Below are 27,102 nucleotides of genomic sequence, written 5' to 3' on the forward strand. Positions count from 1 at the left end.
TCACACTCTGGGATCCCACATTAATACACAAGCAACATGTCACATCTTATCTCATATACTATAATTATTATCAAAGTACATGTAAGAGATCTGGGCTTCCTTCTTTACCAAGTAATGGAATGTGAGATCAGATATTCTCTGAGCTAGCTAGCTCAGGAACATCTGTCATCAATTAAACCACAAGGATTTTAGGCGCAAACCTGAAATATTTTAGACAAAGAAAGAAAGGAAGGAGAGGAAGATTAATACCTCTACAAATGTGTTATATATACATATACCTAATTTCCCTTATGATCTTGCTTAATCCAGCAACTAATTTACATAAAGAGAATATTATACTTATTCTTATTATTAATCCTCAGTGTTTTTCTAGCCTTGGCTGCAATCCTTTTTCAATTTTTTATATCTTTGTACCTAACTTTTCATAGGCTCTTAATTGGGTATTGCCCTGTCTACCATAAATGCATTATTATCTAGATTTACTCAGAATCATATGAAAAGTAGGTGTCTTGCACAAATATTGCACACTATCCATGCCACATCCTAGCAACCCCTGTCCATTAGCGCCACTCCTCAGCAGACAGAACAGGGCACCAGCCATGGTAAATCTCCATGTAATGGGATTGGGGGAACAGCCAAGCCAGCTTACAACGCCCTCTCAATAACCAAATTTTGACGCCAAGGGATCTAATTGAATTCTGCAATAAATCTGTCTTGGTAATCAAATTTTGCTTCATTGCTAAGGAAGATATTGAAGCAATAAGACCTGCTCAGGATCCAAGTGGCTCGAACAAGAGGAAATAACCAGTTTAAGCCCATAGACACTGCTAGACTCTGCATTAGCAAAATTTCAAGTGACGTCAGCTCATTCATTGCCATTGTCTTAGAGTCTGATACTGATACATGTCCCTACCTTTCAAGCATCCAGCTTTCAACCTGGGCAATACTTAGCTTGCATATATGACAATTCTTGGTGGATTGGTCATGTATATGAAATTTCAATGGAAGAATGCGACATCCTGGTTCATTTTTTTTGCATCCACAAGGTCCTGCACAGTCATTTCACTGGCCTCCCCGCAGAGACATATGCTGGATCCCTGAACAGCATATTATTGCAGGCCTTAATGCACCTATGACCACTTCATCAGGCAGACAGCACACTTATCCAAGCTATTTTGCCAAACATTGACCAGACTTTCCAAAACCATGTACAAGAAACTGAATTAAAAGTTGAATTTATGTGATTTCCTGATCTTTGTCAGTATGCATGTGCACTTTAAATAAGTATGGTTTTTGTACTTTTCTTTTTTGTCTTTAATAAAGCTTAGAAATTTATATGGTATTATCTGACTATTAGGAATGTCTTTCAGACATTGGTCACTAACTAATAAATATGTGGTCTCAGTGTATAATACACTTGTCATGATCTTCATGGCCAGTGGCAGTGAGTATATGAAAATGCATGGATACAGGGAAGGGGATCATAAAACAGTAACAATCTGAACTTAACTGTGAAACTTCATGTACCTTGTTAATTTGCATACAACATGGTTTGTGTTAAGCATGCCTCTTTTAAATATTATCGGTAATACCGCACTATTCAAAAATATTTTTTCTTTGTAAGCATTCAATTCATTAATTTAAAGCCTCCAACCAACTTAATCCCCCTTTAGAGACAAGCCACCTGAATGCTAACTTTGATCTTCATATGCACCACTCCACGTTCAAACTATTTCGTTACGTTAAGCTGATGTGTAAAATCTTCCCTGGATCAATTCATAATCAATAATTTAATGTGTTTTAACTTTAACTTATTAAATAATTCTATCTTAATTTATTCTTAATCATAAAGACTTAGCTTTAGTTTTGTGGTCACTTTAGGAACTACTTGTGCCAACATGTTTCGCAACAAACGCTTTTTCAAGGCTGGGTCCCTATAAGGAAACACAGCTAGATTAACAGGGCACACATAATTAAATATAAAACACTCGTACATAAAACCACTTTAAATATCATATAGACATTCTATAGATATTTTCCTACCTAGTAGTGAAACGCCATCGATCTTGACCACAACTTTATACTAGTAAAGATGGCGGCAGTTTGGTAAATTCCCTTTTTAACACCCCATGTAAGGAAACAGCTGAGAGTGACATGTTGATGTCCTCTCTTTAATTTACATGCTGATCCATGGAGGAGAAAACTTTTTAAACTATCCCTGCCTCACCGGGAAGAAAAGATCCACTCTCAGTGTATGATCTCCCCTCTTTCATTATGAATTATTATTTATTTTAACTACCTACGGTTAAATTAGAGAGCCCCATTCTAACTCTTCATTTAATCCATAAGGAGCTACCGTATTCAGCTGGTAGATCCACCGCTGTTCTTTAAAATTCAATAGCTCCTCCGTATTTCCACCCTCCCTCCCCTGTATATTGTCAATTACTCTCCATCTGTTATTTTATGCTTTTTTAGCAGCCAATTCTGGACAATCGGTGCCTGCATGTTCTCTCAAATGTATCGGGTGCTTAGTCCGTCCAATATAAACTAACTTACAAGGGCAAACTAATATATATATTACTCCTGCAGTTTTACATGTGGTGTTATCATTCACTTTAATCCTGATTTTTGTTTGAAGATCTATCCATTCTTCTCCTTCTATTGTGGATTCACAGCATTAGCATATTCCACATTTTTTATGTGTGCCTGTCCCTTTCAATTCTATATATTGATTATGTTGAATCAATAGTTGTCCCAGGGATTTGCCCTTCGTGAAAGTAAATCTGCTTGGAGGAACCACTCCTGTCTCCAGAGATTTGTTGAACAAATAGGACCCGCCAGAACCTCTCTGAGCTCCCTCAGTACCCTGGGATGGATCCCATCTGGTCCCATCGCTTTGTCCACCTTCAGTTTTTCAAATTGCTCATAAACACTCTCCTCCATGAACGGTGCAGAATCTACTCCATTTTCTCGTGTAACTTTACCAGACAATCTCGGTCCTTCTCCAGAATTTTCTTCTGTGAACACAGAACAGAAGTATTTGTTTAGCACATTTGCTTTTTCCACATCACTCTCCACATATCGGTTCCCAGCATCTTTTAGTTTAGCAATTCCATTTTTCATCTTCCATCTTTCACTAATATATTTGAAAAAATTTTTGTCTCCCTTTTAGTCATTTGTTCTTCCGCCTGTGCTTTCGCCAGACATCTCTCTCTTGGCTTCTTTCAGTTTCACCCTGTAGTCCTTTCTGCACTCCTCTTGGGTTTTTTTATATTATACGAACGCCAACTCTTTCGCCTTTATTTTCTCCGCCACTGATTTTTTAGACAGTTTGCCATATCCTCACAATATTGTTGTGACAAGCCAAACGGTCATTTTCCCATCACATTGCCAAGACCTGCAGTGCTCCAGGCCAGATTTTCTAACAACCCTCTCTGTATTCATACACATATACACTTCTAGACACTCTTGAAGGTACCATGTTTCCCCAAAAATAAGACCTACCCTGAAAATAAGCCCTAGTCATCAGCAGCAGCGCACCTCCCCCTCCCCCACAGACCCATCTTTCCCTCCCATCCGAACCGTGAGACAAATAAATATCATATAACAAATCGGCAGCAATCTAGACAGGCTGCTTCGTGACCCTCTATCGCTCAGGGTTCCTCTTCCACGTTGCCGATTATGTCATCAGCAACATGGCAGAGGAACCATGGGTGATAGAAGGCCACGAACAGCCTGTCTAGATTGCTGCTGACGCTGGTGGTTTGTTATAAGGTATTTATTTTGGTCTCGCGTTTCGGATGGGAGAGAGAGTTGGGTCGGCATGGCCCGGGTGGGGGTAGAAAGATGCTACATGGGATTGGGAGGAAGGGAGGAATAGAAGTTGCAAGGGGAGGGAGGGAGGGTTAGAAGCTGCAAGGGTTCTGTTGCACGATGTATGGGAGGGATAGAAGCTGCAAGGGATGGGAGGGAGGGATAGAAAGATACTGCACAAGGGGATGGGTGAGGAAAGATGCACATGTGGGAAAGAGAAAGGAAATAGGAAGAATTGGGGTGAAGGAGAGGAAGGGAGAGATGATCATTGTACATGAAAAAAAAGACATCCCCAAAAATAAGACCTATGCTTTTTGGGTCCAAAATTAATATACTGTAAGACTGTCTTATTTTCATGGAAACACAGTATAATGAACAGGACTTGTCTTTTCCTTTACAAGCTCTATATTTTTAAATTCAGCCTCTTAGTCTAGTGTAACAGTTTGTTTTAAAGCCAATATCAATTCTCATTCAGTGCTATTTAATCAGTTAATCAGCTCTTAGCAATTTCAAAACCTGTGTGGCTTACTTCAGCCACACCAGACATTAGCTGTTCCTTTCACAGCAGTGTTAGGCTCTTCAGCAGACAGCCTCATCCAAATAAACATTGGCTTACCTTAGCCAGCACCTTTACTGTCCAAACTTCCAATATATTCAGCAGGCTTCTCATCCAACTACGTACAACACTCACCATATCAGCTCTCCCAAGCAATCCTTATCAGTCTTCTCAGCTTCCCCCGGGTTTTTCCTTAACCCTGGGCCTCTAAACCTTCTCTGCTCAGGGAAGTCTCTTTGTGGTCATCTCTGTGGACCGGCACTGGTCCATGGATCGGTGGTTGAAGAACACTGATGTAGAGCGTTTTCTGTGTGTATATGCATTACCGAAGGCCTTTCTTGGCATGCTCGTTGCACACAGCAGGTTAGTTCTACATTGTTCCTCAATGTTTTTCTGAATTGCCTTTGTACCTGTTTATCGCTTGTTAATATTTTGTAGGGCAAACCAATTCCAGAATTACTTAAGTTGCTGGGGATCCTCCCCCGTACCCCTATGTCATGGATTTGTTCAGGTATGTTGCTTGACGTTGGAACTTAACCGGATATGTTTGCTAGCTCTCAGGCTAAGGGGATAGAGCATGTGCTCAGAAAAGTTTTTGTGAATTCTGCATCTCCCACGTTGTGGGTTGGGATTGAACACCTAGCATATGGAATCCTACAGGAACTAACAAAAAGAAGATAATTATCGAAGGTATAAACCTAATCTTCCAGTAACTCTTATGACACAAAAATGTTCTTCCTGTCTTAATTGGCTTATTTAAAAGTATAACTTAAATGATTTCAGCCAAGGGGTTGAGTGGGTGGTGGTGATGTGGATATTTGGAAGCTGAATATAAACAAAGTTTTTTTTTTTTACATATTCTCTGCTTTTTTTTACATCTTTTCTGCTTTTTTAAATTAACATAGAATTTGTTATTTAAATTGATACTCTTCTTGCCCCCTAATTTTAAGACTTACTTTTCCAGTAGGTAAATACTCACAAGTTCAGATAGTGAAAGATCTTTCCATAGCACCCATACAGAATTAAAGGTATCAAAAAAGAAGTACATAAAGTTTTGGTGGTACTTAATATTTATTCTCCTGAACACTTCCATTCAGTGGCTACCTTTCATACTATGTCAGGCACCAAGAAACTACCTAAAGCATTTCATTTTCATATGGCTATGCAGGTGCTTGACTCATTGCAGTGGGGACCCCAACACTCATCTCAGTTTTACCCTTTTTCCTCAGGGGTTGGGAATCCTTATAGTTGCTTAAGATGGGCACTTTCGTCACTGCAGTGACCAAGAAAAACCCTTTCCTATTGGAGGGCAGAAATAGCACTCAAGGCATTCCTTTACCAGAGTACACATGCTCCTTGAGAGAATTTCTAACTACCTTTGAATATGGCTGTATCCAACTCATAATGATGAAAACAGTGAAAAGATCTTTTTGCTTTACTTTTTCTACTCATAGGCTCCAGATAAACATGGTATCACTCCCCTTCTGTCTGCTTGCTATGAGGGCCATGCACGCTGTGTGAAGTTGCTTTTGTCAAAGGTGAGCTATTACTTTTTTATTCTCAGCATTGCTTTGCTCTGCTCATGTTGATTAGAATAAAATTTGGAAACTGGAAACAGGACTTGATAGTAACGAATAAAATCTGTGTGGCTAGAGGTACAAAAAATAAAAGAAAGTTGTAAAGAAAAGATCTGACAGGTTTGTTGGAGAAAAAAGAAAAAAAAAATGACATGGCAGATCTTGGAAAGAGTTGAGGGACAAAACACAAGACCAATATAATTAGAAAAATAAAAATGATTGTGCATTCAATTTAGTGATGGGTCTATATCAGTTTTTTGGCATGTATATTTGTTCTCTTTATGTTTTGCATAATACAAGGAGATATGGTACCTCTTTCTAGTTTTAGCTTCTTGAGTTTAATTTGGTTTTATATACATCTTTTTATTTTTGTTGTACACAGAACCAGATAACTTTTTTTATTCTGAGTAAGACTGAGCTTGAAATTCTGTTAGCATGAAGTTTCTGTGCGACTTGTTTAGTTTTCCAAATAGGTATTTGAATGTTCTATGGCTTACTTGCAAAATGTTCAGTTCTGCCTTTCTCTAGGTAAGACCCTTGTATGAGTTCCGGATTTGAGTGTTATAGCAGACTTGCTTTATAGGGCCTCAGTGACTGACTTTTTTTTGTGTGTGCTATTTATTTCATATAAATAAGTCAACAGTCCCACAAAAACATGTAACTTCACATGCATATATTAATAAAAGAACAAGTACCGGTACATTGCAATTAAATGTCGTATAAACCAAAAGTAAAAGATATACAGTACTCCCCGGAAATTCACGGGGGTTCCGTTCTAGGAATACTTGCGAATTTTGAAAAACCAAAATACGTTTTTATCCCAGGACAAGCAGGCATGATATTCTCACATGTGGGTGACGTCATCTACGGAGCCCCGACGCGGACAGCTTTTCAAGCAAACTTGATTGAAGATTCAAGTTTGCTGTGCTGCACCACGCATGTGTGCCTCCTGCTCCACTAGAGGGCGCATCCCCTCCTCGTGGTCTCCAGTTCACATAACAAGCAAAGAAGCCAACCTCGGGGAGGAGGGCGGGTTGTGAGAATATATGCCTGCTGTCCCTGGATAACACCTGTTACGGTAAGTAACTGTGCTTTATCCCAGGACAAGCAGGCATGATATTCTCACATGTGGGTGACCTCCAAGCTAATGAAAGAGGGACGGAGGGACGTTGACAATTTAAGAAAACAGATTACGCAAATCCGATTGGCCAAAACGGCCATCGCTCCTGGACAGTGTATCCAGACAGTAGTGTGAGGTAAAAGTATGAACCGAAGACCACGTGGCAGCCTTGCAAATTTCCTCAATAGGCGTGGACCTGAGGAAAGCTACAGAAGCTGCCATCACTCGGACCCTATGTCCCGTTACTCGACCATGCAGCGCGAGACCAGCCTGAGCGTAGCAAAAAGAAATACAAGCAACCAACCAGTTAGACAAGGTGCGCTTGGAAACTGGGCGTCCCAACCGATTAGGGTCAAAGGACAAAAACAATTGAGGAACCGTCCGATGAGACCGAGTGCGTTGAAGATAAAAAGCCAACGCTCTCTTACAGTCAAGAGTGTGAAGCGCCACCTCCCCAGGATGAGAGTGGGGCTTGGGAAAAAACACAGGCAAAACAATGAACTGATTAAGATGAAAATCAGACACCACCTTAGGCAAAAACTTAGGATGAGTGCGGAGAACCACCTTGTCATGATGGAATACAGTGAAAGGCGGGTCCGCCACCAGCACCTGCAGCTCACTAACTCTCCGAGCAGAAGTGAGAGCAAGCAGGAAGATCACCTTCCAAATGAGAAACTTGAGATGACACCTATCCAGAGGCTCAAACGGAGGTATCATAAGTTGAGCCAGAACCACATTAAGATCCCAAACCACAGGAGGAGGTTTGAGAGGAGGATAAACATTCAAGAAACCCCTCATGAAACGTGAAACCAGGGGGGAAGTGAAAGGGACTTCCCCTCAAGGGGCTGATGGAATGCTGCAATCGCACTAAGATGTACTCGAATAGAAGTCGTCTTCAGACCGGACTGAGACAAATGAAGTAAATACTCCAGAACCTCAGACACAGGAACTGACTCTGGTTCCAGATGATGAGAGGAACACCAGGACGAGAATCGCGTCCACTTCTGAGTGTAGCAAAGGTGAGTCGAGATTTTACGAGAAGCCTCCAACACTTCCCGGACCGACTGAGACACAGGGAAAGGAGTCGGGGGGAAAGAAACCAAGCAGCCAGATGAAGAGACTGAAGATTGGGATGCAAAAGTGAACCTCGACTCTGAGATAGCAGAGAGGGAAACACCGGCAGAAGCAGCGGTTTTCTGACACTGAGTTGAAGAAGCAGGGAGAACCACGGCTGGCGAGGCCATCGAGGAGCAATCAGGATCAGAGTGGCCTGCACCGACTTGAGATGTACCAGCGTCCGCAAGATCAGAGGAAACGGCGGAAATGCGTAGAGGAACTTCCCCTCCCAATCGAGGAGGAAGGCGTCGGCCTCGAGACGGTCCGGGGAGTACATCCTGAAACAGAAGAGAGGCAGTTTGTGATTGACGGGGGAGGCGAACAGATCTATCTGAGGGGTCCCCCACCGGTTGAACACCTGTCGTAAGACCTGAGAATGCAGTGACCACTCGTGCGGCTGCAGAAGTCGGCTGAGCTTGTCCGCCAGGCAGTTCCGCTCCCCCTGAATATAAAACGCTCGAAGGAAGATGTTCTGGGAAATCGCCCACTCCCAGAGCCGAAGAGCTTCCTGACAGAGGGACCAGGACCCCGTTCCCTCTTGCTTGTTTACATAATACATTGCCACCTAATTGTCGGTACGAACCAGAACCACCTGGTCATGAAGCAGGTGCTGGAAGGCCACGGCCGCTAGATAAATGGCCCGAAGTTCCAAGACGTTGATGTGACAGCGTCGATCCTCTGCTGACCACACCCCCTGAGTGCGCAGGCCATCCAGATGAGCCCCCCAAGCATACTCCGAGGAGTCCGTGGTGAGGACCTTCTGATGCGAAGGGGCGAGAAATAGCAAACCCTTGGAAAGATTGGAAAAGTTGGTCCACCAACGGAGCGACTGTTTCAAAGAAGGAGTCACCGTCACGGGACGGGCGATCGAGTCCTGATCCTGACGCCACTGGGAGGCCAACGTCCATTGCGGAACCTGCAGATGTAGACGGGCAAACGGTGTGACATGGACGGTAGATGCCATATGGCCCAGCAGAGTCATCATTTGGCGCGCCGAGACTGAGGTGTGTAGCGAAATCTGGCGACTCAGATTTACCAACGCCGCCAGACGCAGAGGAGGAAGAAAGGACCGGAGGCAAACCGTGTCCATCACGGCCCCGATGAACTGCAAGGACTGAGAGGGGCACAGCTGGGATTTCGGAAAGTTTACCTCGAACCCCAGACTCTGAAGGAAGATAATAGTCTGTCTGGTCGCTGAGATAACCCCCTTCCTGGATGGAGCCTTGATCAACCAGTCGTCCAGGTAGGGAAACACCTGCAGACCCTGGGACCGTAAGGCCACCGCAACCACTACGAGGCACTTCGTGAAGACTCGAGGGGACGAGGCCAGACCAAAGGGGAGGACCCAATATTGCAGATGGAGGTCCCCCACCTGAAACCGCAGAAACCAGCGATAAGCCGGATGCACCTGAACATGGGTGTAGGCCTCCTTCAGATCGAGGGAACAGAGCCAATCGCCCTCGTTCAGCAGGGGATAAAGAATTGGAAGGGAAAGCATGCGGAACTTTTCCCGCAACAGAAATTTGTTGAGGCGTCTCAAGTCCAGGATCGGGCGCAGGTCCCCCGTCTTCTTCGGTACCAAGAAGTAACGGGAGTAAAACCCCCGTCCTTGTTGACTGAGGGGGACCACCTCCACCGCCCGCAGGCGAAGAAGGTCGCGAGCCTCCGAGAGAAGGAGGGGCAACTGCACCCGATTGGGAGGACACGCACTTGGAGGGCTGTCGGGAGGAATCTCCCGAAAGTTGAGAGAGTACCCGGATGAGATCACGCCAAGGACCTACGCGTCCGAAGTGATGGCCTCCCAACGAGGGTAAAAGGCTCTGAGACGGCCCCCGATGGGAAGAAGGCCTGGCGGAGGGGGCCAGCCCCCATCCGCGCAACCCGTCAAAAAGATGGGGACGGCTTGGCAGCTGTAGGTGGCTGGGACTTGGGCAAAGCCCTAGGATGAGCCTGCTGACGCCTGGGTGGAGGCCGCGAAAAGGCTGAAGTGGGTAGCGGCGCGGGAGAGCCCGGAAAGGCCTGGAAGTGGGCGGCTTAGGTTTAGGCCAAACAAGAGAAGCAAAGGACCTCTCATGCTCCGAGAGGTGCTTCGTAGCTGCTTCGATGGTATCATCAAATAACTCCTTGCCAACACAGGATAGGTTTGCCAACCTATCCTGTAAGTTAGGGTCCAACCAAGCCAGGCGCAACCAAGCCAGCCGACGCATGGCCACAGCAAAGGCTGCTACCCTGGAGGAAAGTTCGAAGCCATCATAGGCCGCATGGAACAGATGGAGGCGTAGATTGGAGAAATCTTCTAAGAGCAGGCCAAACGCCCCTCGACGGGAGGCTGGCAAATCCGCCGTAAAAGCCCCCAATAATCCAATCAGGTGTTTCAGATAGGACGTAAATGTAAAGGTGTAATTTTGCACCCTAGAGGCCATCATCGAGTTCTGGTATAGCCTCCTGCCGAACTTGTCTAGGGTCCTTCCCTCTCGACCCGGAGGGACCGCCGCAGAGACCCGGGAGGGGTGAGCCTTTTTCAAAGAGGATTCCACCAGCAGCGACTGGTGAGAAAGCTGCGGTTGCTCAAACCCCGGGCAAGGCATCGTACGGTACTTTGACTCCATCTTGGAGGGGACAGCCGTCACCATGTAGGGAGTCTCCAGGTTCCTGATAAAGGTCTGCCGGAGCACAGGGTTCAATGGCAGGCGAAGGGACTCCCTAGGCGGAGACGGCATATCCAGCTCCGCCAGATACTCTTTAGAATACCTCGAGTCGGACTGAAGGTCTAAGTCAAGTGTGCGACCCATATCCTGGACAAATCGAGTGAAAGAGGGGCGAGACGCTCCTGGAGCCCTGTGAGGGGACGGCGAACGTGACCTCCGCCTCATGGAAAAGGACGGGGAAGCCTCCCTCGAATAACGAGGCTCCCGCTCTGACCCGCGCTCCAAGACCGGGCAGACACTTGGGAAGCGTTCCGGGGTCGAGGACCTGCGTCGCCTCGAGGAGCCCCTCGGGGACGACGCCAGGGTACGGGGCACCGACCAACGTCGAGTCGGAGACCTGTCCCTGAACACCCTCGGCGAAAGCCTGGGGCCTCGGACCGGAGCCCCGGACCGAGGGGGAGTCAATAGAATCCGAGGGTTAGAGAGTGATAACTCAGCTACCCTCAGCGATCCCGTACGAAATGTCGGGGAGCAGCCCCGCATCGGAGGAGAACTCTGGGCCTTTTTGGAAGTTCTGCGGCTCGAGGACTCGACATGCTTAGACAGACGCGTCGCCCCGCGGAGCTCCGTGGGGGAAGAATGCCTCGAGCGCCTCGGCGAGGAATCCGAGGAGGACGAGAGGCGGCGAGACTGGCGCACCTTGCCCCGAGGGGCCTCGACACAGGGCTCAGGCTGGTCCGGCACACGCGAGGTCGGGGCCGGGTGAAGGTGGGCTAGCACAGTGGACAGCTCCGACGAGATCATCGCCCGGAGCATGTCCTGAAAAACCAGCACGGACAACATCGAGGGCATGTCCGATGCCGCAGTGCACTCCACCGAGAGCGACCTCGATTTAGAGTATTCCCGGGTGGTGGAGGCACGTCCCGAGGACTTAGAGGACTACGCCGGGACCGTAGGCAAGGAACTCCTACCATGTCCGGCCGGCGTCCCCGAGGCTGGCTTCTTCGTTGGTGCGGAACCTGAGGAAGGAAGAGGGGACTTACCCGGAGCCGAGGACTTCTGCGAACCCGAGGTCTTCGAGGTCGAGTCTCGAGGCGGGGCCGAGGTACCCAAGGCCGAGGTCAAGGCCGGGGCCGACCTCGAGGCCGAGGTCGAGGGCTGGTCGGCGGCAAACAGATCCGCCATGCGGGATTTTCTTCGTCAGAGGGCCCGGTGTTGAAAAGTAGCGCACCGGGGGCAGGACTCGGTTGGATGGTCGGCCCCCAGGCAGAGAATGCACCAATTATGCGGATCAGTGATGGACAAAAGACGATCACACCGGGTGCACTTTTTGAATCCGGTCAAAGGCCGGGACATAGAAAAATGAACAGGCCGTGGCCCACGAGGCCATGCGGCCGCGACAACCCAGGAGCCCCCAGGTTGACCAAATTGAAGCACGACTTCGCAACGAAGCAGGAAAGAGAAAAACAACACACGCACAGCGACTTCAAATAAGAAAAACAAGAAAATTGCAGTGCTAGAAGGCACTTGGGGCAGAGCCTAAAAATACACGACTTCTAGGCTCCACGGAAAAAAACGAACTGGAGACCACGAGGAGGGGATGCGCCCTCTAGTGGAGCAGGAGGCACACATGCGTGGTGCAGCACAGCAAACTTTTTTTTTTTTTTCAAATGAAAGCTTTTATTGAGATATACACAAAACATAAAATATACATATAATATGCAGCAAAAAACACAAAAAGCAACACACTGCAATCAAGAAAACCCCAAAAGTGCTGCCAACAAGAGAAAACATGTGCAATTCCCACATACTTACAATAACAAACTACAAAACCCACCAAAACTCAGGCAAATCCCCCCCCTCCCACCCCCCAGGGACGAAACACAGTACCCACAGCACCCGATAAGGTTAAGGATCTTCCAACCCAATACAAAGAGAGGAATATGAAGAGGATCCCCCCAGTCCGAATCCCCCCAGTTCAGCCTCAAACTCAATTCACAGCCCCCCTCCACCCCTACCATGAATCCCCACAGAAGCCCGAAAACGACGCCAGATATGAGCGTAGCCATGCCGTAAGGCCGTCAAGTGGTAAAGAAGTTGCCAAGTAAGCAAGCGCTGCTCCACCATGTTCCACGTGAGAGGGTGCGCTTGATTCCATAAGGAGGCTAAAGCCAACCTGGCAGCAGTGAAAGCCAACTTGCAAAACAAAGAATCTCCACAGGCTAGGTCCAATTGGTGCCAATATAATAGGGCATGCCGCCAATCAACCGGAATCTGGAAATCAAGGATCCGGGACACCCGAGAGAAAACCCCAGTCCAGAACTCACGCTCTCGCACACACTGCCACCACATATGAAGGTAGGTACCCACCTCCCCACAGCCCCTCCAGCAAAGAACACTCGCACCCCCCCCCCCCCAAAGAGCCACAGCCTGAGGAGTATAATACCAACGAAAAAGAACCTTATATCCGTTCTCAATCAACAAAGCTGCAATACCCGCCGAGGAAACTTCTTTCCAGATGTCCCCCAGGTGTCCAAAGAAATAGCAGATCCCCAATCACCCTCCCAAGCCAACATATAGGGAAGCGGAGCCCCCCGATAATTAAGGCACCTGTATATAGCAGACAGCGCTCCCTTCCTGAGTACAGGCCCCAACAACAGCTCAAAGGGAGTCTTGCCACCCCTCAAGTCCCCCAGGAGGCCCGAGGTCCGGATGTAATGAACAACTTGTATGTAAGGAAACAGATCCCGGACTCCAAAGCCAAACCGGCCCTGGAGCTCTGCAAAGGGTCGAATACGGCCCAAAACTGGATCCCACAATTGTCCCACACAAACCACACCAATTGACTCCCAATGAGCAAACGGTCCCTCACCCTGACCCGGTATAAAATCCGGATTATGTCGCAACGGCGTATACCAAGAATGGCGCCTGCCCAACAATAAGCCTCCTCGGGTCTGATTCCAAGCCCGTAAAGAAGTGCCAACCGAAGACAACTCTCCCGCAAACCGCACTCTGCCCGGTATCCAAGGCCGATGCAACAATGGCACCCCGTCAGAAAAACTTTGCTCTATCTCCACCCACGGTTTCGGGTCCTGCGTCTGCCATTCTAAAAAGGCGCGCAACTGAGCAGCCTGATAATATTTTACCACATTGGGAACCCCCAGCCCCCCTTCACTCCTCCCCAAATATAAGACTTTCCTGCTCACTCGAGGTCTCCGTCCAGCCCAAATAAAGTCAAAAACATGCCGTTGAACCCCCTCCAACGTACTCCTACTCACCCAGATCGGCAACACCTGAAATAAAAACAAGAGACAAGGTAATATCATCATCTTCACAATTTCCACCCTACCCAACCAAGAAAAATACTGATCTTTCCAACTAAGCAAGTCCTGGCGAATACGACGAAAGAGTGGAGGGAAATTAAGATCATAAAGATCCACTCCCGGCGGTCCGAAATAAACCCCAAGGTAACGCAAAGAATGCTGAACCCACCGAAACGAAAACCGGTTCCGTAGGTAAGTCACTCTGTCTGGGGTCAAATTAATATTAAGTAGTTCAGATTTCCCAACATTAACGCGAAACCCCGACACCTTACCGAAAGCATCCAACTCCCGCAATACAGCAGGCAAAGAATTCTCAGGATCCTCCACTGTAAACAAATGATCATCCGCAAACAGAGACAACTTATAGTCCCCTCCCGGCACAGTAACCCCCCTAATATCCCGATTCATCAGCACCCGCTGCGCCAGGGGTTCCACCGTCAGGGCAAAGAGGAGCGGGGAGAGAGGGCATCCCTGACGCGTTCCCCATGCAAGAGAGAAAGTCTCAGAATAACCCCCATTCACCTTAATACAACCTACCGAACAAGTATAAAGGACACGAATCCAGTCCCGCATGCGCGGACCCAAACCCACAGAATCCAATACCCGAAACAAAAAAGGCCAGGAGACCCTATCAAAGGCCTTCTCAGCGTTGATAGATAAAAACACAGTCTCCCGCACACCCCCCCCTGGCCCTTTCAAACAAGTTATAAACCCGACGAGTATTATCACCCACCTGCCTACCCACCACAAAGCCCGACTGATCCGAATGGATCAACCGGGGAATCCAGCTCATCAATCTGTCCGCCAAAATCCGCGTGAAGATCTTAGTATTAACCCCCAACAGAGAGATCGGTCTATAAGAAGCACACTGAAGGGGGTCCTTCCCCGCTTTGGCCAACACCGTAACGCCTGCCAATCGCATAAAAAATGGAAGGGCACTATTCTCTTGCAAAGAATTAAGAAAGCGCAACAGAGGAGGCAGCAGAAGATCCTGAAAACATTTGTAGTACCGAACAGTAAAGCCATCCAGCCCAGGCGACTTACCAGGTTTCATAGAATGCAGCGCTCCACGAGCCTCAACCAGCGTGAGAGGACGGTCCAACCTAGCAACATCATCCTGCGCAATCTTGGGCATCACCACCGAAGTTAAATAGGCATCTAGGTCCTGCAAGGACCCAGTCTCTTCCGGAGTATAGAGATGGGAGTAGAACTCCACAAAGCGTGCACGAATAGCATCATCTTTCCGCAACAACTCTCCAGAAGCCGCCCGAATCGAATCTGATTGCGCGTCTGCCGCACTGTCAAACGATGGGCAACCAATCGGCTAGCTTTATTAGAAAACTCAAAATATCTCTGTTGTAGGAGCTGCAAATTAAGTTGCAAACGCTCCAAGTCCAAAGCCTGGAGATCACGGCGAGCTTGAAGCAATCGCCCACGCAACTCTATATCCCAAGGTCTACGCTTATGTAAGCTCTCTAACCTGCCTATCAACAGTAGCAAAGCCGCTGCAGCTTCCCTACATTTACGCTGCCGGGCAGAAGCCAGAGCAATCAATCTGCCCCTAAGGGTAGCCTTAACCCCTCCCAAACAGCCTCCATCGATGCCCCACACTCCCCATTCACTTCCAAATACTCCTGCAGCCATCCCTCTATCTGAACCCCCACCTCCGGGTCATCCAACAGACTGTCATTGAAACGCCAGAATTTCTGTCCCGAACCACCCCCCTCCCCCAAGAACCGTGTCCAAACAGGAGCTTGGTCCGACCACGTAAGTGATTCAATCCCCTCTGACTCCACCCGACGAAGCAATCCCCGCTCCACAAATACATAATCAATTCTGGAGTAAGAGGAGTGCACCCCAGAAAAGTAAGTATAGTCTCTAACTGACGGATGCATCCACCGCCAGCAATCTACCACATTAAGGGCAGTCAGCGCCTCCCGTAACAGTTTACAATCCCTCCTCCCATAAAGATCTGCCCTCCCCGAATTATCCAAATGAGGGGTCACAGTAAGATTAAAATCCCCACCGAAAACCAGGGCACCCCCCTTAAACCGAAGAATTTTAGGCACCAACTCATGAAAGAAGGCCCCCTGACCCTCATTGGGGGCATAGATATTAACCAGGGAGTACAAGCACCCCTCAGTCAGAGCCTCCAGCATTATATACCTACCCTGAGGGTCCCGCACCACCCTATTCACTTCACAACGAATCCCCTTACGAATAATAATCCCCACCCCTCCCCGCTTAGAAGTGCCTACCCGGGAGGCCCAAAAGGCCTGGGGGAATCGAGAATCTATAACCAGTGATTCATGGGACTGAAGTAGATGAGTTTCCTGGACAAAACAGATATCTGCCCGCAGTCTAAGCAGTTCTCTATAAAAAGCCCGTCTCTTATTGGGGGAATTGAGACCCCGGATATTATAAGAGACCAACCTAAACCCCTCCATAATCCAAATAAATCAGAAAAAATGCAGACCCAACCCCACCATATTTGTCCCCATATCCCCCTCCCATCCCCACCAACCCACCCCTCCACCCCCCCTCCCCCAAAGTGAGAGCCCACAGAGCTCCCACCAACATATAAGGAAGTGAACTAGTGTGCCGCGAGATGTTGCCTGGTGTGCCGTACGGTCAGGGCCGCCATCAGGGCAGTACCACCAGTCTAGGGAGAGGGGCGGTCCGCCCCACGTGGACAGGAGAGAGCTGGACGGGGGACCCACGGAGTTCAATACATCTCGAGCCGCGAGGCTCGTCTTCTGTTCCTGCCTGCCCTGCAGCTAATATATAGCCGATCGCAAGCGTTCCCCGATGTCAGCGCTGACGTCGGAGGGAGGGCTTAAGCAAAGCCTGCCCTCCGACGTCAGCGCTGACGTCGGAGAATACTTCCGTTCGGCTATTTGTGTGCGGCAGGGCAGGCAGGAAGCAGAAGACAAGCCTCGCGGCTTCAGCTTCGTTTTGCTGAGAAAGTTGCAAAGATGGGCTGGGAGGCAAACACGGAACACAAAAGGGGGGAGGGAGTGCGTTTTGGACACAAGGCATGAACTTGGGAGAGAGGAAGGGAGGGAAAGAGATGCTGAGGTGGGGGAGGGAATGCGTTTTTGGACACAGAAGAAATGGACTTGGGAGAGAGGAAGGGAGGGAAAGAGATGCTGAGGTGGGGGAGGGAATGGGTTTTTGGACACAGAAGGCATGGACTTGGGAGAGAGGAAGGGAGGGAAAGAGATGCTGAGGTGGGGGAGGGAATGCGTTTTTGGACACAGAAGAAATGGACTTGGGAGAGAGGAAGGGAGGGAAAGAGATGCTGAGGTGGGGGAGGGAATGAGTGTTTGGACACAGAAGGCATGGACTTTGGAGAGAGGAAGGGAGGGAAAGAGATGGTTGTGTACACGGGGAATAGAAGAAAGGAGAGGGAGTGAGGTACAGATAGTGGCATACCAGGGTGGGGGGGGCGGTCTGCCCCCCCCCCCCCCCCCCGGGTTTACGTCCCAAGGGGGTGCTCAGCTGGCCACCCTCCAGTGTTGTCCCTAGGCCGGAAAACTGCGGCTCTTTAGCCACTTGAGTGCCACCGCCGCCATCGGGAACAGGCCGGCGCCAAGTTCTCCCTGCTTTTCCCTGTGGGGCCGGCCAACTCTCGCCACTCGCGTCAATTCTGACGTCGGAGAGGACGTTCTGGGCTAGCCAATCGCTGCCTGGCTGGCCTAGAACGTCCTCTCCGACGTTAGAATTGACGACGGGTGGCGAGAGTTGGTCGGCCCTGCGGGGAAGAGAAGCAGGGAGAACTCGGTGCCGGCCTGTTCCCGATGGCGGCAGTGGCAGCCTATTCCCCAGTGGCGGTGGCAGCATTATAAAATACTTTGTGTTTATTTGATTCCTATATATTTATATATAGTCAATATAGGCACAGTAAAATTTTTTAACTTTTTCTAATGGTGGTGTGCCTCGTGATTTTTTTCATGAAACAAGTGTGCCTTTGCCCAAAAAAGGTTGAAAAACACTGGGTTAGACCATGTCAATGAATGTATCACCAAGTTGGAACCAATTATAAGTACTTCTCATATCTAGAGAAACAGCATCTCAGAAGGTCTGCTTGTGCTGAACAACTTGAATGACATGGAAAAAAACTCTCATATTGTCTGCTGACAGTTTACCCTTAACTGTGCAGAATGTATCAAGCTTGGAATAATTTTTGAGAGCCTTTCTGCCAAGATTTTGACATTTTGGCAGTTGTAGTTTTGGAAAGAAATGCATCTATAGTTCTTTAATAGCAGAGGATCTCAGCCAGGCTTTTCCTTGGACTATAATAGTGACTTCAGTAAAAGCGTCTCTGCTTTGTTTTGCAGAAAGGATTTCTGAGTATAATTTAAGTAATTTATGAAAGAGATGGTGCAGTATCACTGTAGAAATCAGTGCTCAGGCAATAATTTCCAGGAGCTTTGTTTCTTTTCAGAGATTTGATGGCTGTATAAATCTCAGAACTTGATATGGGTAAATTAAGATATTTAGCCATATCAGTAGATAGTATCAATTTATTTAGTGAATAAAGAAAATTATCTGCTGTTGGATTGGCGATTTTTGTGAAGTATTAATTTCAGAGTAGAAGTCCAAGAAGAAAAATTGCATCTGCATTGCAAACGGCCAAAATGAGTAGACTTTTCTTGGCTCTTAAATAATTTGCCAATACTTTGCCAGTTTGAATTCTTCCATGTACAGCCCGTTTCAAATCACCCCACAGCATCTCAATGTTAAATTCAGGGGTTTGACTCAGCCGCTCCAGGACCAGTGTTCCCTCTAACGATTGATGAGGTGTGTGCAAAAAAAAATATGCATGAGCGACAAGTTACATACTCCACAAATTTATGAGCAGGTGCGGAGGACGCATTTTTAAACAAATGTAGTTTATCCTTGTACTCCTTATGTATTTTTAATCATCTATGGATATGTTTGTATGTTTATTGTTCAAATGGTTTTATTTATTTCCCCAAATTTATTTTTGTTATACACATTGAAAATATTTGATATTGCATTTAAATCAAAATCTCAATAAACTTGAAACAAGTGCCCGTGAGATTGTGTGAGGGTTAAATACTCAAAACTTAGAAGAATAGCAATTTACTTAAAGTTTTTTAATTATGTAATATCATCAGTTCTTCAATCTTCACAAATATTCTCTTCGATTCTTTTCAGTTTTCCAAACATTGTAGACCTTTTCAGCATTTACAGTTTGTCCAGAATTTAAAAAGAGCTTTATTCTCATTAAATTGTCCAGATGCTCAACATCTAGTCTATTTCTGTGTTTTGTCTTTATGTTGTTCATCAAACTGAATCCTCTTTCACAGTTAGCACTTGAAGCCTGGAATGTACCGCAGATATCCAGAAGCAAAAATAAGTCTTGAAGTTGATCCTGCTGTTTTGTGAATGCAACTAGATCTGCAAATGTCTTAACTGCTCCAGTTTGCAATTTCTCATTAACAATCAATTTAAATTCTGGAAACTGCTTACAAAGTTATTTCTGGAATGCTTCGTTGTCTTTTTCCAGAAGAACATGGTATCGGTTTCCAAGCCTCTTCATCTGCTCAAGACCAAATGTATAATCCTCTAAGTTCATAGCTGTTAAAAAACATTCTTTGTCAAATACTGTAATTCCTCATCTGGAAATCTATTATCCAAATGTTCACATGTCTGCTGAATTAACTTAATTATTGACTTTGTGTTCACTGGGTGCTGAAATGACGAAAACAAATGGCTGGCATTTTCTGTGTAGTGAGGTTTCTCTCCAAGATACTGTGATCTGAGTTTCTTTATTTTTGCCTTTGCAAACTGAAAGGCTTCCACAGTAGACAGCAAACTTCTTTGAAAAAGTTTACACAAGTCGCTTAATTCTGATAATACATAATTCAATATTGTAATTGCAACATGGTGTTCTGGATTCTGTAGTTTCTCTAGGCAGTATTTATGGACCGGGTCATTATTCTCATCAACCTGTTTTCTACAGTATTCCACTAAATATCATAGTTCAAAACCAAAGCATTGACAGCAAAATGCCTGGATAACCACCAAACTTTGTTGAGTGGTCTGAATGCAATCACTTCTGCTTCAGCAGCTTTGGCCAAGGCCTCAAATTTATCCTTCTTGACAGATGATCTGCAGAAAATTGTGTAAACAGTTCTCAGCAGAGTTTTTATTTCCTTCATCAATGGTATATCATTCCATGCATCATCTATTCCCAAATCCTCTCTGTGTGCCACACAGTGTTGTTCAGACAAATGTGAAATTAACTGGCGAAGAAATGCTGCTACCCCTCTCTTCTTGCCTAGCATAACTGAGGCTCCATCAGAGGTAAACATAACCATCTTGTTCAAATCTAATTTGTTGTCTGCATAAAATTTCTGAATGGCTCCAAGGATTGACAAGCTATCACAAGCTGTTAATTTAAAAATTCCAGCGAATACAGTTTTATGGACTGAATTATTGGCATTTCTAAATTTCATGTACAGAGCTAACATTTTGGAAACTGAAATATCAGTTGATTCGTCCACGATCAAGGTATGGTAAGCTGCATTTTTAATCTCCAATAATATTTCTGACCTAATGGTTGAATTTATACACTCAACAAATTCAAAATCATAGTTTTTGCTTCGCCAGGTTTTTGGTATCTTTACATATTTCGCAACATGGTCATGAATTGCCTGCACCGATAGCATTGAAGAATTTATATTAACAACAAGTAAAACGTTATCAATGAGTATCTTTACCTCATCAGGAGTCGCTTGTTGCCGATTAACCACTTCTTTTCTGTTTTCACGATCTTCTTTCGATTCTGTCAGCATGTTTTTCAACAGACTTCTGCTTTTGTTTTTCAGTTTCGTAACTGCTTCAATGTGCAATTTTTGGCTCAAATGCCGTTTTAAATGATCAATTTTCCAATCGGTCCACGTTTTTCCTGATGTCCAGTCGCTATTGTATTCCGCTTTCATGCAAATTTTGCACTTAACACCATCAGTTTCTGAGTAATAAAAAATTTCCCCAAGTAGCACATGCTGTGCGGTGCCATGCGGTAAATCCGTTTCAACATAGCATTCAGTCAACCACTCTGTTTTAAAACCCAAGCACTTCTTCTTGCCTGTGTTACATAAACTTTCCTCAGCTCGCCGCTTAGACATGGCCATGAATTCTTTAAAAATAGTGAATTATTTGATATTTAAAGTAACTTAATCCCTATGTTCCCTATAAGCTGAGCACATGAGCAAATGCTCATATATTCTAAGAGTGTCACTCACAGATTTTATATGTTAATAAAACAAGATGGCTCCATCACCACACACCCCACAAAAAAAAGATTCCTTACAGCACCTTGGGCTAATCAAAGAAAAATCAGGAAAAAATACAAACATGAGAAACCAGAAATTGTTCATACATATATCTGAAGTGATTACATAACCCTAAATTTCAGTCCAGTTCCAGGACAAAAGTTCCTTAGATGTAAACACCCTTTAATTCCATCTGGGCCTGGATATCACAAGATCTCTCCAGAAATATCTTCAGTTATTATAGGGACAAGTCCCTATAATGGCTTCCTATGGGGTCACAATCAACTACCTCTGGTTTCTAAAATCCACCAAGGGGTGGTGCCATGCTGAACAAACTCAGCAGCTCCAGAAGTTGTTGCAATGTCAAACATTTGATTTTCGACATCCTCTCCCAGGCCAACTTGGAAACAGGGCATTCCACACACTGATTCCCTGCTCAACGAGGCCACTACTTCTCCTGCCCAATCCTAAGAGAGAACATTGGGACTGGTGCTGTTCTTCGGTCTGCCCTGCTCCTTGCCTTAGTGTATTTTTAAGGTGAAAGACGTGGCCGCTGCATCTTTCAACTTAAAATACACTAAGGCGAGCAGGGCAGACCGCCGCTGCTTCCTCTCACCTCCGCCCGCTCGATTGAGCGACACGAGCAAAAGCATGAGCGATGCCACTGAAAGAGTGAGCGATCGCTCATGCACTCAGCTTAGAGGGAACATTGTCCAGGACTCTCCATTTCTTAGTTTTCAGCCAGTCCTTGGTGGATTTACTGACCTGTTTTGGGCCATTGTCATGTTGCAGGGTCCAATTCCGCTTCAGCTTTAATTTTCTTACAGATGTTCTTGCATGTTCCTCAAGCACCTTCTGATACACAGTAAAATTCATGGTGGATTCAAAGCATCCCCAAACATTACACTTCTATTTCCATGCTTCTCAATTGGTATGAGGTTCTTTTCCTGGAATGCTGTATTTTGTGTACGCCAAACATGTCCTCTTTTCTGGTGTCCAAATTCAATTTTAGACTCATCTGTCCCATAGACACTATTCCAGAAGTCCTGGTGTTTTGTCTGAGTTCTCTCTGGCAAACTTCAGTCTGGTCTGGATGTTTCTCTTAGCAAAGGTTTCCCCCTTGCACACCTCCCATACAAGTTAAATTTGTGCAGTCTCTTTCTGATTGGTATTGTTTAATATCCCCAACGTTTAAATTTGTTTTTATGTAATTTTTATATTGTACATCGCTTAGAAACCTGATTAAGCAGTTTAAATTTTTTATTTTTTTTTTATAAACTTGAAACTTGATTGTAGAGGCATGCACTTTCACATCAACAAGAGCCTGTGTAGGTCCTGTGATGACGTTTTAGGGTTTTTGGAGACTTCTTTTAGCATCTTGCGGTCTGCTCTGGGGGTCAACTTACTTGAACGGCCAGACCTGGGCATGTTGGCAGTTGTTTGGAAAGTCCTCCACTTGTACACCATTTTCTGGACTGTAGAATGGCTAATATAAAATAATCTTTATCTTTTTAAATCCCTTACCAGACTTATAAACTATTATATTCTTCTTTCTGAAGGCCTCAGACAGCTCTTTTGATCTCACCATGGTGTTCACTCTCAACACAGCAGTCAGGAGCCAACCAAACTGAGGTTTAACCAGGGCAAACCTCTTTCAAAAATACTGAATAACGATGTTCTAATCATGTGTACCTGATGTGATAACACCTATGTGTGATTTGAGCCATTTTAAGTAGGAGGATATGTGGGAGTGTCCTAATTTATTCCTCAGTTAGAATACACATTTTCGTGGATACCTTTTGCTTCATAAGTAAATCAAGGAAAAATTTTGTTATTTACCTGCAATTATATCACTTTCTTTGCCAGAGATAAATAAAGATTTGACATAGATATGTGAACATTCCAAGTTTCATGTTTATTATAGCTTGATATACCGCCTTAAATACCAAAACACAAGCAGACCTTGTACAAATTTTTTGGGATGGGGAATATATGTGTGTGTGTATATGTATGTATGTGTGTATATATATATATATACATATACACACACACACACACACACACACATATATATATTCCCCATCCCGCCCCACCCAGCTGCTTTTTCATGCCACCCAGCTGGAAAAAATTTCTGGGGAGAACACTGCATATATATGTGTGTGTGTGTGTGTGTAAAAAAAAAAAATATATATATAATGCTGGCATTAGCGTCTAGCACGCGGGGCAATTCTGCACATGCTAAGCGCACGCCAAAACCGCTATCGCAGCTTAGTAAAAGGAGCCCTAAATGTGTATTATTTTAATTAATTATTATTATTCTCCAATGCTCAATATGACTTCCTTTTTTAAGGTTTGACATTTATGCCAGAATATTTTTACTAAATTTAAGAAGTATCCAATTCTAGAAGGGAATAATTAGATATTTGCCCTCTTTCAAATGGTATAGAGGTTTAAAAAAGGGAAATGCGTTAATGAAGTCATTAGGTTACATAGTAACATAGTAGATGACGGCAGATAAAGACCCTAATGGTCCATCCAGTCTGCCCAACCTGATTCAATTAAAATTTTTTTATTTTATTTTATTTTTTTTTTATTTTTCTTCTTAGCTGTTTCAGGGCAAGAATCCAAAGCTTTACCCGGTACTGTGCTTGAGTTCCAACTGCCAAAATCTCTGTAAAGACTTACTCCAGCCCATCTACACCCTCCCAGCCATTGAAGCCCTCCCCAGCCCATCCTCCACCAAACGGCCATACACAGACACAGACCGTGCAAGTCTGCCCAGTACTGGCCTAGTTCAATATTTAATATTATTTTCTGATTCTAAATCTTCTGTGTTCATCCCACGCTTCTTTGAATTCATTCACTGTTTTACTCTCCACCACCTCTCTCGGGAGCGCATTCCAGGCATCCACTACCCTCTCCGTAAAGTAGAATTTCCTAAAATTGCCCCTGAATCTACCACCCCTCAACCTCAAATTATGTCCTCTGATTTTACCATTTTCCTTTCTCTGGAAAAGATTTTGTTCTACGTTAATACCCTTCAAGTATTTGAACGTCTGAATCATATCTCCCCTGTCTCTCCTTTCCTCTAGGGTATACATATTCAGGGCTTCCAGTCTCTCCTCATACGTCTTCTGGCGAAAGCCTCCTATCATTTTCGTCGCCCTCCTCTGGACCGCCTCAAGTCTTCTTACGTCTTTCGCCAGATACGGTCTCCAAAACTGAACACAATACTCCAAGTGGGGCCTCACCAATGACCTGTACAGGGGCATCAACACCTTCTTCCTTCTACTGACCATGCCTCTCTTTATACAGCCCAGCATCCTTCTGGCAACAGCCACTGCCTTGTCACACTGTTTTTTCGCCTTTAGATCTTCGGACACTATCACCCCAAGGTCCCTCTCCCTGTCCGTGCATATCAGCTTCTCTCCTCCCAGCATATACGGTTCCTTCCTATTATTAATCCCCAAATGCATTACTCTGCATTTCTTTGCATTGAATTTTAGTTGCCAGGCATTAGACCATTCCTCTAACTTTTGCAGATCCTTTTTCATATTTTCCACTCCCTCTTCGGTGTCTACTCTGTTACAAATCTTGGTATCATCTGCAAAGAGGCACACTTTTCCTTCTAACCCTTTAGCAATGTCACTCACATACATATTGAACAGGATTGGCCCCAGCACCGAACCCTGAGGGACTCCACTAGTCACCTTTCCTTCCTTCGAGCGACTTCCATTAACCACCACCCTCTGGAGTCTGTCCGACAGCCAGTTTCTGACCCAGTTCACCACTTTGGGTCCTAACTTCAGCCCTTCAAGTTTGTTCAACAGCCTCCTATGAGGAACTGTATCAAAGGCTTTGCTGAAATCCAAGTAAATTACATCTAGCATATGTCCTCGATCCAGCTCTCTGGTCACCCAATCTAGACATTTATTTCTGCATGAATTTAAACAACTAAAAAAAAAAAAAGATAAATATAGCTATTCCAGTCATACAAGAAATGGCTCTACAGCATCTCTAATAATGTTTTGATCACTAGGTTCCTTCCTGAGGTCTCACTGAGGATATGAAATAGATGCTATCCCCACTTCAGACCTCTTCCACATAATTTATGGAAAGGTGTTACTGAGCCTTGAAGGAGACCTGTGTGATTGATCTTTATCTGCTACTTTTTTATTTTGCAGTTTAGGTAAAGATGTAGGTAATAATTAGCAATGTATTAAAAATATTTTATTTTATTTTATTTTATTGCTAATAATGTAATTTGAAAACTGTTTGATGTTAATACAACTTTAATTTAATTCTTTATAGTGTGTGTTTGGGGGGGGGGAACAACACCTACATCAACAGTAAAGTTAGAATAGGGTTATTAAATCCAGTGGCGTACCTAGTATATATATGACAGCCAGTGTTGATCATTTTTTTAATAACCCCCTCCTCTTTATAAAAAAGATATTTTTAGTAATAATCCATGAGTCACACAACAAGGGTGCACCTAGGAAAAGGCAGCATCTTAAACACTGCAGTGAGAACTAGAACACCAACACACACAATGTAAAACTAAACAAGCCAGATCCTGCACAGTCAATTGATCCTGTACAGTCGATGCTAACAGAAAGCCATGTCCTTTTCATACACACAAGACAGATACACCCTCGCCCAATATGGAATAATCACAAACTAAAAATAGAACTATGTAGACAAAAGTTTAACTGAACCAAGAAACCAGACTCTGCATACAATGCAACACCATAGAAACAGTTGGTGGTCCTCTAATACTGTGCAAAATATAAAGACAGTAGATGTAAATTTGAAAAAAACTGCTATGTAACAATCACTACTTTACAAATTAATAAATAGAAATAAAACAAATAATGAGAAATAAGAAAATACCATTTTATTGGACTACTAGTCTTTAAGCCCGTTACATTAACGGGTGCTAGAATAGAGTGTCTGTCTGTCTGTCTGTGTTTCATTATCTCTCTCTCTCCTTGGCTGTTGTCTGTGTCCTTCTGTCTCCCCCCCCCCAAGCAAAGCTGTTTGCCCCAGCACACCCCTCCCACCCAAAGCAAGCCCCTTTCCCTCTCCCTATCTCTCCATGGCCCCTTATGTGTGTCCCCAGCTCACCCCTCCCCCAAATCAGCCCCCTTTCCCTCTCCCTGTCTCTCCATGGCCCCTTCTGTCTGCCCCCAGCACACCTCCCCCCCAAAGCAGCCCCTTTTCCCTCTCCCTATCTCTCCATGGCCCCTTCTGTCTCCCCCTAGCACATCCTTCCCCCAAAGCAGCCCCCTTTCCTTCTCCCTGTCTCTCCATGGCCCCTTCTGTCTTCCCCCCAGAGTAAAATGTCTGTTCCCAGAACACCTCCCCCCCAAAGCAGCCCCTTTTCCCTCTCCCTATCTCCCCCTAGCCCCCTGAATAAATCCCCCTGCTTACCTGGCCTGCTCATCTTCAAAGCAGGCCGCGATCGCAGACTGCACCAAAGAGGAGGATCAGCGGCAGTGGCAGCAACGGTGAGCGAGGGCGGGAGATATGGTCCAGCTTGGTGAGGTGAGGGCGGGAGGTCTGCTGAGCTTCCTTCGGGTTGGTGAGGGCGAGAGGAGGGGAGTGGCCAGAGTGATCATTGGCCGGGTTCTAAAATGGAA

The 27,102-nt window shown here is 45.5% G+C and overlaps 1 protein-coding gene across 4 annotated transcripts in view; it reads left to right on the forward strand.

The window, feature by feature from the left end:
• Positions 1-27,102, forward strand: part of MTPN (myotrophin) — a 205,842-nt gene that overhangs the window by 172,364 nt on the left and 6,376 nt on the right. For 3 of the 4 annotated variants that reach the window (XM_033958118.1, XM_033958120.1, XM_033958121.1), the window contains exon 4: positions 5,824-5,907. The exons of the other annotated variant lie outside the window; for it this stretch is intronic. In XM_033958118.1, the coding sequence (XP_033814009.1) occupies positions 5,824-5,907 (84 nt within the window). The remainder of the gene's footprint in view (positions 1-5,823; positions 5,908-27,102) is intronic. 4 annotated transcript variants of the gene reach the window in all.

Source organism: Geotrypetes seraphini, chromosome 9, assembly GCF_902459505.1.
Source record: "Geotrypetes seraphini chromosome 9, aGeoSer1.1, whole genome shotgun sequence".
Classification (NCBI taxonomy): domain Eukaryota; kingdom Metazoa; phylum Chordata; class Amphibia; order Gymnophiona; family Dermophiidae; genus Geotrypetes; species Geotrypetes seraphini.